This window comes from Anomaloglossus baeobatrachus, chromosome 4 (genome assembly GCF_048569485.1).
Source record: "Anomaloglossus baeobatrachus isolate aAnoBae1 chromosome 4, aAnoBae1.hap1, whole genome shotgun sequence".
Lineage (NCBI taxonomy): Eukaryota > Metazoa > Chordata > Amphibia > Anura > Aromobatidae > Anomaloglossus > Anomaloglossus baeobatrachus.
In genome coordinates, this window is record NC_134356.1 from 283,859,202 (window position 1) to 283,873,513 (window position 14,312).

The 14,312-nt window shown below is 47.6% G+C and overlaps 1 protein-coding gene across 1 annotated transcript in view; it reads right to left on the minus strand.

The window, feature by feature from the left end:
- The window catches only part of ZFC3H1 (zinc finger C3H1-type containing), a 222,243-nt gene that overhangs the window by 34,998 nt on the left and 172,933 nt on the right, over nt 1–14,312 (minus strand). Inside the window, 3 exon segments of the mRNA XM_075344892.1 lie at nt 365–563; nt 643–748; nt 1,405–1,642. Coding sequence (XP_075201007.1) covers nt 365–563; nt 643–748; nt 1,405–1,642 — 543 coding nt within the window.

Genomic DNA, 14,312 nt, shown 5'->3' on the forward strand with positions numbered 1-14,312 from the left:
AGGTTTAGAGTTCATGTGGTTAGAAAACAAATTTTTTTTAAATCAATATCACAATCTGCTTTTCTGCATGTTCAAGATGCCACAAGCAAAGTGTATGGCTGAGAAACTTGGTCATCAGGGTTTTTTTCTTTTAGCCTGTTTCGTTTTGGTCCAGTATCTATGGCTGGGAAAATGAAGAATGACGGAGTGTCAAGCTGGAAAGATACAACTTAATGTAGCTGTGAATGATATTTCAGTAAAGTCTGCCACGCTACCTGGCAGTGGAGTGCGCAGTGCATTCTTGGCTAGAGCTGCACCACTATACCCTGGCAGGTAGTCACCAGCCTTAGAGGATATTCATGCACAGAAACACGACACCATTTACCTGCTGTACTAAAAATCTGCAGACATTATAGAAGATTTGTGCACTGCAAGGATCATTTCTGAATGCAGCGACCCAGACATCCACACCCTTTTCCGGCTCTCCTTTCTTCACATACACTGAGCATAAGGCGTCTAGCACATGGCAGTTCCCACTAGAATTCTCCAGGAGCTGGTTACAAAGAGTCACTGCAGAAAAATGCCTTAAAAAAAAAACAAACCCAAAACGTCAGTCTTCATTGTAGAGATGCAGTTTCCAATGTTGATGTATCGTTGTGTTACCTGTCGAGCATCACGTGAAGGGAGATCATATTCTTATACAGTGGTAGACAAGCTTCTATTCTCTCGTCAACATTCAAGTTTTCATCAGAGCAAGAAAATACAGCAGCTATTGGAGGAAACAACATTTTAAGGAACTACCGATATAGATGGCCTCAATTAATAACATACAAATAAAGCCATTGTCATAAACAATTGTTTTAGATGCATTTCTGCTACCTTAACTAGAAGTCTAGGGCTACATGGCGACTTTAGCACTTGTAAGACCCAAATTTGTTGGGTGCTCTTGATCTAACATGACGCTATAGACGAGCAACATCTGCACTGCCACGACAAGCAAGGGCCAAAAAAAAAATGTGATGTAGAAGCGAACTTCAGCCAAAGACACCGTGGAGTGCTAGCCTTACTGATAAACCCTATGTGTTCCCTGTCCTACACAGCAACACACAATGTTGTAATGCATGATTAGAAGAATCATACATAGTCACAGTAGAGATCAATGCCCAAAATATAGATTCTAAAGTGTTCAAATGACATGAAATAACCCATATATAGTTGAAAAGGTAACACCCATGGAATGCAATGGAGAAGTGAGGGATGCTCGTGACAAGGGACCTCACACCATTTCCCTTTCATGAATACAAATAACTAAGCAAAAATCGTAAACCAGCAACTGTTCACCTAACACTAGAAGCAAAGAAAATAAAAAAAAAACAAAGATAAAAGTTAAAGGTAAGCAAGGGAACCAGCAACTGTATGACACACCTTCGAAAAGAGCAAGCAACATGCCCGGATCAGTCGTTATACTTTGGGGATTCAGCCAAGGTATTAGAAATGGCTCCTTGTTAACTATCCTGGAGGGGGTTGCAACAGTTGGGTCGTAGAAATTAGCAGGAAGGCAACTGAACTCCATGAGGTGGATGTAAGAAAGCCATGCTAAGCAGCGATCCTTGGGATGGAGGTGATCTGCTAGACTCTTCTCACAGGGGGACTTTAAAGCATTCTGTAAATCAAAGAGTCAAGAAATATTCAGCTAAAGAAACACTTACTGCATACATTACAGATATAAAGATATAAATGCATGGAATCTTAGCTAGAAAAAGATGTTGCGTTTTATTCCTAAAATTTGAAGATGAGGATTAACGAGCCCTTCGACCAGCATGGCAAACATAGAAAAAAAAAACATGGTGTCAGAACAGCGTTATTACAAAGGAGATTATTGCTGAAGTCCTTTTAACTGAAATCACTAGATGTGGTGCTAATGACCAAAACACAGATAGTGCTTTCTGCAAAGAAGGGAATTTTGTTTACTTATCGTAAATTCCTTTTCTTCTAGCTCCAATTGGGAGACCCAGACAATTGGGTGTATAGCTTCTGCCTCCGGAGGCCACACAAAGTATTACACTTAAAAGTGTAAACCCCTCCCCTCTGCCTATACACACCCCCGTGCATCACGGGCTCCTCAGTTTTGGTGCAAAAGCAGGAAGGAGGAAACTTATAAATTGGTCTAAGGTAAATTCAATCCGAAGGATGTTCGGAGAACTGAACCATGAACCAAAAGAACAATTCAACATGAACAACATGTGTACACAAAAGAACAACAGCCCGAAGGGAACAGGGGCGGGTGCTGGGTCTCCCAATTGGAGCTAGAAGAAAAGGAATTTACGGTAAGTAAACAAAATTCCCTTCTTCTTTGTCGCTCCATTGGGAGACCCAGACAATTGGGACGTCCAAAAGCAGTCCCTGGGTGGGTAAAAGAATACCTCGGTAAAAGAGCCGTAAAACGGCCCCTTCCTACAGGTGGGCAACTGCCGCCTGAAGGACTCGCCTACCTAGGCTGGCATCTGCCGAAGCGTAGGTATGCACTTGATAGTGTTTCGTGAAAGTGTGCAGACTCGACCAGGTAGCCACCTGACACACCTGCTGAGCCGTAGCCTGGTGCCGCAAAGCCCAGGACGCACCCACGGCTCTGGTAGAATGGGCCTTCAGCCCTGAAGGAACCGGAAGCCCAGAAGAACGGTAGGCTTCTCGAATTGGCTCCTTGATCCACCGAGCCAAGGTTGACTTAGAAGCCTGCGACCCTTTACGCTGGCCAGCGACAAGGACAAAGAGCGCATCCGAGCGGCGCAGTGGCGCCGTACGAGAAATGTAGAGTCTGAGTGCTCTCACCAGATCCAACAAGTGCAAATCCTTTTCACATTGGTGAACTGGATGCGGACAAAAAGAAGGTAAGGAGATATCCTGATTGAGATGAAAAGGGGATACCACCTTCGGGAGAAATTCCGGAACCGGACGCAGAACCACCTTGTCTTGGTGAAACACCAGGAAGGGGGCTTTGCATGACAGCGCTGCTAGCTCAGACACTCTGCGAAGTGATGTGACAGCCACTAGGAAGGCCACCTTCTGCGAAAGACGTGAAAGAGAAATATCCCTCATTGGCTCGAAGGGTGGTTTCTGAAGAGCCGTTAGCACCCTGTTCAGATCCCAGGGTTCTAGCGGACGCTTGTAAGGAGGGACTATGTGGCAAACCCCCTGCAGGAACGTGCGTACCTGTGGAAGCCTGGCTAGGCGCTTTTGAAAAAACACAGAGAGCGCCGAGACTTGTCCCTTAAGGGAGCCGAGAGACAAACCCTTTTCCATTCCGGATTGAAGGAAGGATAGAAAAATGGGCAAGGCAAATGGCCAGGGAGTAAAACCCTGATCAGAGCACCAGGATAAGAAGATCCTCCACGTCCTGTGGTAGATCTTGGCGGACGTTGGTTTCCTGGCCTGTGTCATAGTGGCAATGACCTCTTGAGATAACCCTGAAGACGCTAGGATCCAGGACTCAATGGCCACACAGTTAGGTTGAGGACCGCAGAATTCAGATCGAAAAATGGCCCTTGAGACAGCAAGTCTGGTCGGTCTGGTAGTGCCCACGGTTGGCCCACCGTGAGATGCCACAGATCCGGGTACCACGACCTCCTCGGCCAGTCTGGAGCGACGAGGATGGCGCGGCGGCAGTCGGACCTGATCTTGCGTAACACTCTGGGCAGCATTGCCAGAGGAGGAAACACATAAGGTAGTCGAAACTGCGACCAATCCTGAACTAATGCGTCCGCCGCCAGAGCTCTGTGATCTTGAGACCGTGCCATGAATGCCGGGACTTTGTTGTTGTGCCGAGACGCCATGAGATCGACGTCCGGCGTTCCCCAGCGGCAACAGATCTCTTGAAACACGTCCGGGTGAAGAGACCATTCCCCTGCGTCCATGCCCTGGCGACTGAGAAAGTCTGCTTCCCAGTTTTCTACGCCCGGGATGTGAACTGCGGAGATGGTGGAGGCTGTGGCTTCCACCCACAGCAGAATCCGCCGAACTTCCTGGAAGGCTTGCCGACTGCGTGTGCCGCCTTGGTGGTTGATGTATGCCACCGCCGTGGCGTTGTCCGACTGAATTCGGATCTGCCTGCCTTCCAGCCACGGCTGGAACGCCTTTAGGGCTAGATACACTGCCCTTATCTCCAGAACATTGATCTGAAGGGAGGACTCTGGCTGAGTCCAGGTACCCTGAGCCCTGTGGTGGAGAAAGACCGCTCCCCACCCTGACAGACTCGCGTCCGTCGTGACCACAGCCCAGGATGGGGGCAGGAATGATTTCCCCTTCGACAGAGAAGTGGGAAGAAGCCACCACTGAAGGGAGGCCTTGGCTGCCCGAGAAAGGGAGACGTTCCTGTCGAGGGACGTCGACTTCCTGTCCCATTTGCGGAGAATGTCCCATTGAAGTGGACGCAGATGAAACTGCGCAAAAGGAACTGCCTCCATTGCTGCCACCATCTTCCCTAGGAAGTGCATGAGGCGCCTCAAGGGGTGCGACTGGGCTCGAAGGAGAGATTGCACCCCTGTCTGCAGCGACCGCTGTTTGTCCAGCGGAAGCTTCACTATCGCTGAGAGAGTATGAAACTCCATGCCGAGATATGTCAGTGATTGGGCCGGTGTCAATTTTGACTTTGGGAAATTGATGATCCACCCGAATCTCTGGAGAGTCTCCAGAGCAATGTTCAGACTGTGTTGGCATGCCGCCCGAGAGGGGGCCTTGACAAGCAGATCGTCTAAGTAAGGGATCACCGAGTGTCCCTGAGAGTGTAGGACTGCTACCACTGTTGCCATGACCTTGGTGAAGACCCGTGGGGCTGTCGCCAGGCCGAAAGGCAGTGCCACGAACTGAAGGTGTTCGTCCCAGATGGCGAAACGCAGGAAGCGCTGATGCTCTGGTGCAATCGGCACGTGGAGATAAGCATCCCTGATGTCGATTGATGCTAGGAAGTCTCCTTGGGACATTGAGGCGATGACGGAGCGGAGAGATTCCATCCGGAACCGCCTGGTTTTCACGTGTCTGTTGAGCATTTTTAGGTCCAGAACGGGACGGAAGGATCCGTCCTTTTTTGGCACCACAAACAGGTTGGAGTAAAAACCGTGGCCCAATTGCTGAAGGGGAACAGGGATCACCACTCCCTCTGCCTTCAGAGTGCTCACCGCCTGAAGAAGAGCATCGGCTCGCTCGGGGGGTGGAGATGTTCTGAAGAAACGAGTAGGAGGACGAGAGCAGAACTCTATCCTGTAACCGTGGGACAGAATGTCTCTCACCCATCGGTCTTGGACATGCGGCAACCAGGCGTCGCAAAAGCGGGAGAGCCTGCCACCGACCGAGGATGCGGTTTGGGGAGGCTGAAAGTCATGAGGAGGCCGCTTTGGTAGCGGTTCCTCCGGCGGTCTTTTTAGGACGTGACTTAGACCGCCATGAATCAGAGTTCCTCTGACCCTTCTGTGGCCTGTTGGACGAGGAGAATTGAGACCTGGCTGAGGGCCGAAAGGACCGAAACCTCGATTGTACCTTCCGTTGTGGAGGTCTGTTTGGTTTGGACTGGGGTAAGGACGAGTCCTTTCCCTTGGATTGTTTAATGATTTCATCCAATCGCTCGCCAAACAGGCAGTCGCCAGAAAATGGCAAACCGGTTAAGAACTTTTTGGAAGCAGAGTCTGCCTTCCATTCACGTAGCCACATGGCCCTGCGGACTGCCACTGAATTGGCGGATGCTACCGCCGTACGGCTCGCAGAGTCCAGGACGGCATTCATGGCGTAGGACGCAAACGCCGACGCCTGAGAGGTTAAGGACACAACCTGCGGAGTAGAGGCACGTGTGACTGCATTAATCTCAGACTGACAAGCTGAGATAGCTTGGAGTGCCCATACGGCTGCGAATGCCGGAGCAAAGGACGCGCCAATAGCTTCATAGATGGATTTCATCAGGAGCTCTATCTGCCTGTCAGTGGCATCCTTGAGTGATGCACCATCTGCCACTGCAACTATGGATCTAGCCGCCAATCTAGAGACTGGAGGATCCACCTTGGGACACTGAGCCCAACCCTTGACTACGTCAGGGGGGAAGGGATAACGTGTGTCATTAAGGCGCTTAGTAAAGCGCTTATCTGGAAAGGCTCGGTGTTTCTGGACTGTATCTCTGAAGTCGGAGTGATCCAGAAAACCACTCCGTGTACGTTTGGGAAACCTAAAACGGAATTTCTCCTGAGAAGCTGACTCCTCAATCGGAGGAGCTGGAGGAGAAAGATTCAACACCTGATTGATGGACGCTATAAGGTCGTTTACTATGGCGTCCCCTTCAGGTGTATCAAGGTTGAGAGCGGTGTCAGGATCAGAGCCCTGATCTGCCACCTCCGCTTCATCCTCCAGGGAGTCCTCATGCTGAGACCCTGAACAGTGTGATGAAGTCGAGGGAAGCTCCCAGCGAGCCCGCTTAGTCGGTCTGGGACTGCGGTCCGTGTCGGAGTCCTCACCGTGGGATCTAAGAGTCGCCTCAGGAGCACTTTGCTGCTCCAACCGAGGGGGGCCTGGGGTCAATGATTCAACTGTGCCCGGGGCCTGTGTTACCGGTCTGGACTGCAAAGCTTCAAGTATCTTAGCAGACCATTTATCCATAGACTCAGACAGTTTGTCAGCGAATACTGCAAACTCTGTCCCTGTCACCTGGGCAGTGGCAGCAGGTGGTTCCACCTGGGCCGGGGTTCCCACCAGTGGCTGAGACTCCGGCTGAGTGAGTGTCACAGGGGCCGAGCATTGCACACAATGAGGGTAGGTGGAACCTGCAGGTAGCATAGCCGCACATGAGGTACAGGTTGCAAAGTAAGCCTGTGCCTTGGCACCCTTGCTTTTTGCGGACGACATGCTGTTGTCTCCCCTTAGAGCAATCAGTGAGGGTATATAGCCAAAAGCAAATAGTGCGGCCGTACAAAGTAAATGTATACAAAATAAGCATATAAGTATACACTTCGGCACCCAGGGGGGCCAACACCTAGTAACAGGTGCGGCTTACCGACCGCCCGCAGCGGTTGTGTGACCACCAGATTCCCTGCCCGGGCCTCCCAGAGCTGTGGAGCTCGGTTGTCTCTCCTCTGAAAATCTCCAGCGTCTGCTGCAGGAATGGCTGCTAGCGTTCTGAGAGGAGGGGGGGCCGTGGGCGTGCCTCAAAAAAAAGTGCGGGAATCTGATGCCCCACGGTGCTCAGTGAGGGGGGAGGAGGATACGAAGTATGCTCCAGCCCTCAGCGCTGACGTCTAGTGCAGCGTCCCGCCCTTACCCCTGACTGGCAGGCCCGGGGGCGGGAGTATGCGGTGCTAGGCCGCAAAAGCCGGGGAATAAAGTTATAAGTGCGGCCGGCAAACAAGCGCGGTCAGCGCGGTAGTCCCGGCGCACTAACACACCCAGCAGCTGCTGCAGCGTCCATTACACAGGCGCTCTATGCGCCGTCCCCAAGGGGACACAGAGTACCTCAGAGTAGCAGGGCCTTGTCCCTGATGATACCCGTTCTCCTGTCCAGCAGATTCCCCCTGGGGCTGCGGAGGGAGCACGGTCCCAGTGCCTGGTGACCGGTTAGGATCCCACTTCACCCAGAGCCCCTAAGGGATGGGGAAGGAAAACAGCATGTGGCTCCTGCCTATGTACCCGCAATGGGTACCTCAACCTCAACAAATACCGCCGACCAGAGTGGGGTGAGAAGGGAGCATGCCGGGGGCCCTGTTATGGGCCCTCTTTTCTTCCATCCGATATAGCCAGCAGCTGCTGCTGACTAAATTGTGGAGCTTGCGTGGATGTGTGCCTCCTTCGCACAAAGCATAAAAACTGAGGAGCCCGTGATGCACGGGGGGGTGTATAGGCAGAGGGGAGGGGTTTACACTTTTAAGTGTAATACTTTGTGTGGCCTCCGGAGGCAGAAGCTATACACCCAATTGTCTGGGTCTCCCAATGGAGCGACAAAGAAAATGTGTTTAAAAAAAGGTTGGACAATTCATGTCTTAACGGCTCGTCTTATCACTATCATATTGATATCCTACATATAGAATATCAATATCCGATCGATAAGGGTCTGACACCCAGTACACCCCCTAATCAGCTGGTACCGGCTCCAGCTAGGTGGAAACGATGTACGCCATGGAACAGCACAGCTTCTGCTACCTACCCTGCTCCAGCTCCTGTATTCCTTTGTTGATGTTCTGGTTTTGATCATTCCGGTCTGGAGACCAGAATCAAAATAAACTTAATAGGGTACATCAGTGGTGGGGACGAGGCTGCTTCTTTGTGAGTGACAGCAGTCTGGGCATGCAGGCCCAGATCACACTTCACTCTCCTCTCAGTGCTTTCATGTGACAAATGCTGCAATGTGCAGATCATGCGATGTGATGCTGATGATTGGCAGATTGCAGCGTTTGTCACATGAAGGCACCGGAACTGTAAAGCACGCTGAGAGGAGATTGAAGTGTGATCTGGGAATGTGTGCCCAGACTGCTGTCCCTCACAAGGAGGCAGCCTTGCCTCCACCAGCGACGTGTCAGATTCCAGTATTCAGACCAGAAAGACCAAAGCCAGACCATCAACATAGGAATATAGGAGGCACAGATAGATGAGCTTACAAGAGCAGGGTAGGTAGGAGAAGTATATTAGGAAAGGGTTAGGAAGAGTTAGGACAAATGAAAGTGGGTCACATTAGTAATGGAAAACCTCTTTAATACAAAGATGATGGTTATGACTAAGATTAGGACTAGGGTTAATACAAAGATGAGGGTTGGGAGTAGGATGAAGTTTACAACCACAATAAGGGTTAAGGAATGGATTGAGGCCCATGTACATATCAAACATCTGCTTAACAAACCAATTATTGCAGAATTCCCTCACTATTGTGTATGTGGCATAAGAATGCCGATTTTGTTTTTAAGCAACTTTGAAATTTCACCTTGAGAACATTTTCAATTGCTAGTCAGCGCTTTGGAGGTCAAAAATCAGGAATCAAGCATTTCTAGGAATTCTTTTTCCAGATTATCAGCTGTTCTAAATGTGTTCTTAGACTGCACAAAATACTGGTCATAGCCCAAGCACCTGTATCACTTGCTATGCCACTGCATCTTTTAATGCGTGAAAAGCATTTCCGAACACAACTGACACGTTGCAGATTTGCAAGTAGTAAAGAAATCTGCAATGTGTACACAGTGGGTTAAGACAGTGTTCCCCAACTCCAGTCCTCAAAGCCCACCAACAGTGCATGTTTTCAGGATTTCCTTACCGTTGCACAGGTGATTAAATGATCACCTGCACAGGGGATGATTCCAGCGCCAGTGCATTGCAAAGGAAATCCTGATAACATGCACTGTTGGTGGGGCTTGAGGACTGGAGTTGGGGAACCCTGGGTTAGGAGACCCGTGGACAAGGCTGCGCTCAGACCGTGACACATGGACGTGCGAATGCTGCATAAGTGTTAGCGGCTGAGTATGAGACACATGGGAAAGAGTGGGGGGGGTGCCTGTCTATCTAGAGATATATATATATATATATATATATATACACACACACATACATACACACATACATACACACACACACACATATATATACATATATGACAATTTTTTTTTTTATGAAACCATGTGGTTCCAAATCGAGGAACTTTTATGGGCAATTTAAGAATAAGTATTGCTTTTTTTTTGTTTTTTAAAAAAAAGTTCCCCCCTTTCATTCAAATGAAATAAGGCAAAAATTATTTTTTTCCCCCAAAAAAGGACATGCGATTTTGCATTATTGAAACAATAATAGTAATAACTAAGCAACTTTTATTATTCGTTTTTGAACAAATACGGCATAAAACAGTTAATTATAAGTACAGTATGTACAAAAGAAGTGTTTAAAAATTATTTTTTCCTATGAATTTTAGATTCAAAAATTCCATTTTTTTTCGATTTCACATGTAGTTCCTCCATCAGTTTTACAACACGTTCAGCATTTTGGTTAGATCTGGTAATGTCAATTAATGACTCCTCGACCAACCAGTGCGCCTTCAAACACTTAATTGCCTTCTTTCACTTTGTCTTGGTAAGTGAGGTTAACAGTTCATTGAAGGACGCTTCGTTGTAGTGTTGCGACTGGAACCAGGCATTTGCCCATCCATAGCAGATGAAGTCGCATGCTATACCGAGGACGCGGTGCCACTCTGGTATCAGAAAAAATGCTATAACAGCATATACAGCTCGCGAGTTCCATCTTGCCATGTGCAGGTTTGGGAGTTTCTTCCAACTGATTCGAGGCCAACGTGATGTTGTTTTGTAACGACGATATGCCTGACATAGTTCATATAAGAACTTGAAATCATCTCGCCATCCAGGATTCTCACCTGTGTTGACATCATCTGTTGCAACTTGGTGGTAATCTGAAGTGAGGAATAGTTTTCTGTTAATTTGTCAAAGAAATAATTGAGTTCTGGTTTCTTCGTTGACTCTGGAATAAGGAAATTCAGTAGGAGGTCGAGTACATGGTGTTGACGGCTAATGTATTGTGGCTTCTGAAAGCCCTTTCTCAAGACATCATCCTGTATCAGCGTTACAATCCTGTTCAAACGACCAGTATTTACTGCTGCCGTGTCGCAGATTATCATGCGAATAATTTCCCAAGCGTCGTATTTATCAATTAGCTGATGTAGTTCCTTGTGAATAGCCGTGGCAGAACCATAATCACATTTCAGAATACAGAGTTTGATTTCGGTTGTGGGATTTTTGAGCAGAACCACTTGATACTCTTCCCCTTGGATTCGTTTACCATCGAAGTGAAGACAATAGGGATCTTTGCTTTGAAGTTTTTCAAAAATTTTGGTTTTCATTCTCTGTTCTTCATAGATTATTCGTCTCCAGACACCCGACTGACTTGGAACCGGTACATCATGTGTAGAAATGTTGTTTTTCAGTACAAGTAAACTCGCTGTTGTAGTCCTTGCTCTTTTGTATTTCGGTGTGCGTTCAGGAGAAGATGACGCGGAAGAAGAGGTTGGATTTGGAGTGTCGGGTAAAGATTCAGAGACCGTATCATGTGTGGGTTGCGATTGCAAAGTGCTGGCTTGAGCTTGAAATATTGATAGTCGGATTAGTTTTCTTGGATGAATTGATTCCAAAGGAGCTTGTTTGAGCGTCGAATAACCAACCTTGCCTCCACTCTCAATTTGCCTCAGGTAGAGCTCTTTATCCTCTGAGTTTTTCCATTCTCCATTAACGTTGGTGACATCAAATAACTGAGAAAGTGTTGCAGTGAATTTATCAGGTGGTTTCTTTTTGTTTTTGTCATTTAGATCAGACGATTGAGTTTCTTTCTGATGAGTGCACTGGATAAAAGTGGGAAGTCTAGAGTTTCCCTCCAGAGCAATTCTATATCCATTATCATATTTTTTATTCGATCCAGTCGCTGTTTCTCGCTGTTGAACAGAAAACTTAAGTTTCCAAGAATTTGGCAGTTCGTTGGCATCCGGGTGAGATTGGAGAGCTTTTCAACATATGGAATACTTGAATTAAAAAAAAAAAAAAATATCTTTTTTTTTTTTAAATTTTGAAATGAAAAAGAAGGTGAACTTTTTTGAATATTTTACAAATGTGATGATACTAATGTCATTTGAATGCAATTGTTCCTCGAATGTAAGGGGTTTCATTTTCGTTTTGCAAAATTTTTAAAATAGTCATCACACTAAAATTATATATATATATATATATATATATATATATATATATATATATATATATATATATATATATATATATATATATATATATATATATATATATATATATTAATATATATATAAATATATAACACACACACACACACATGCATACACACATACATACACATACATATACACTCTATAAGCATATACATATACCAACACATTATTAGTTTATAGCAAGCATGTGATGATTCAAAGCTACATATTAGAGTGGTTTTTTGGAAGTAAAATAATGAACTCATTTTTAGAAGAAGAAAAAAAACGGATTTGTGTGTAGTCACCGTAAAATCGTTTTCTCTTACCCATCATTGGGGGACACAGGACCATGGGTGTTATGTTGCTTATCCATAGGAGGACACTAAGTAGATGCAAACATGTTAGCTCCTCCCCTGCAGTATACACACCCTGGCCCAGCCAGGCTACTTCAGTTTTAGTACGCAAGCAGTAGGAGAACAAGTAACAAAAAACGTGAGTGAATACTCATAACAAAAAAGTACTGAGAGAGAAAAAAAGCTAAGGCCCAACAGGGTAACAGGGAGGGTGCTGTGTCCCCCAATGATGGCTAAGAGAAAACAAGTTTACGGTGAGTACACAAAAATCCGTTTTTCTCTGATGCCTCATTGGGGGACACATGACCATGGGACGTCCTAAAGCAGTCCCTGGGTGGGTAAACAAACAACGCAACCCAAGGACTAGGAACCAGTCCCAGATAGTGAAGCACCTATCTCAGTAGGCGCTCCTGGCTATCGTTTGCAGAGCTTTCCTACCTAGGTTCGCCTCAGCCTGGGTATGGACTCGGTAATGCTTTGAAACAGTACGTAGGCAAGACCAGGTCGCAGCCTTACACCCCTGTTCCACTGAAGCCTGATGCCCAAGAGGCGCCAACTGCTCGCGTGGAATGAGTCCGCAGCCCCCTAGGAATGGGCTTGAGTTTCAAGTGGTAGACCTCCTGGATCGCAGAGCGAATCCAGCGAGCCAGCGTTGCCTATGAAGCTGCCTCTCCTTTCTTAGGCCTTTCAGGAATGACGAACAAGGAGTCCATGTTCCTAAAGGGGCTGTTCTGGGTACGTAATATCTGAGAGCCCTCACAAGGTCTAGCGAATATAGAAACCTTTCCACCCTATGGACTGGGTGGACAAAAGGAAGGCAGAACAATGTCCTCGTTCATATGAAACAGGGAAGTAACCTTCGGAAGAAAATCCAGAAGGGGGCGTAGAACCATCTTGTCCTGATGAAAGATCAGAAAGGGTTCGCGGCAAGAGTACTGCCAGTTCCGAAACGTGTCTGATGGACGTAATCGCCACTAAGAATGTTACCTTCCAGGAGAGAAGAGCAAGAGAAGATTCCTTAAGAGGTTCAAAGGGGGACCTCTGGATACCGTCCAAAACAAGATTGAGGTCCCATGGGTCCAGCGACCGTTTGTACAGGGGAACTAAATGGGAAACGCCCTTGAGGAAAGTCTAGACTTGCAGATTGCAAGCTAGGCGGTATTGATAGAATATTGAGAGAGATGAAACCTGCCCCTTAAGGGAGCTGAGGGCCAACCCCTTTTGCAACCTGACTGCAAAAATAAAATCAAGAATTCTGGGGATCGCCAGAGGCATAGGTTGGACATTAGATTCCCTGCACTGGGAAAGGAAAGTTTTGCACGTACAGTGGTAAATACGGTATGAAGGCCGGCTTTCGGGCACTGTACATGGTGGAGATGACCACGGGAGAGAATCTCGCTTTTGTTAAAGTCCAGGTCTCAATGGCCAGGCCGTCAGCTTCAGGGCTCTGGAGTTCTGATGGGAAATGGGCCCTTGGGTCAGCAGGTCTGGGATGCTTACGAGGCGCCATAAGCAATTGTACTAATTCGGCATACCAGGTGCACCTGGGTTAGTCCGGTGCTATTAGTATCACCGGGACTCCTTCTGCCTTGATCTTCCTGATTACTCGCGGCAGCAGGGGCAGAGGCGAAAAACAAGTAAGGTAGACGGAAGCAACTTCAGGAGACTAGAGCATCAGCGCTGATGGACTGTGGATCACGTGACCTGGCTAAGAACGCGGGTACCTTTGCGTTCGACCTTGAGGCCATTAGATCCACATCTGGTGTACCCCAGCGAGTGCAGATGTGTGGGAACACTTCTAGGTGGAGAAACCACTCTCCGGCAGCCAGGCCTTGGCGACTTAGAACGTCTGCCGCCCAGTTCTCTACTCCCGGTATGGGTAACGCTGAAAACACAGACCCCCGTCGATTCGGCCCAGGTGAGGATCCTGAGGACCTCGAGATAAGCTGTCTTGCTGCTGGTACTTCCCTGCAGATTGATCTAGGCCACAGCTGTTGCATTGTCCAATTGGACCCGAATCAAACGACCTGCTAGCAGAAGGGGAAAATGACCTGAGCGCGAGAAAGATCGCACTGATTTTCAGGATGATTTCTGGGAAGGGAAGACTCCTGGGGCGTCCAACGTCCCCAAGCATGTGCGTGATATTAAAAATTCGAAGGAGGCCTCTGATGACGAAAAACTCAAAACTATTCCCCGCCATTTTAAGGAGTTTCATAACTCTGATTCCCGACTCCTTCTGGTCAAGGCAATAGACCAGATTA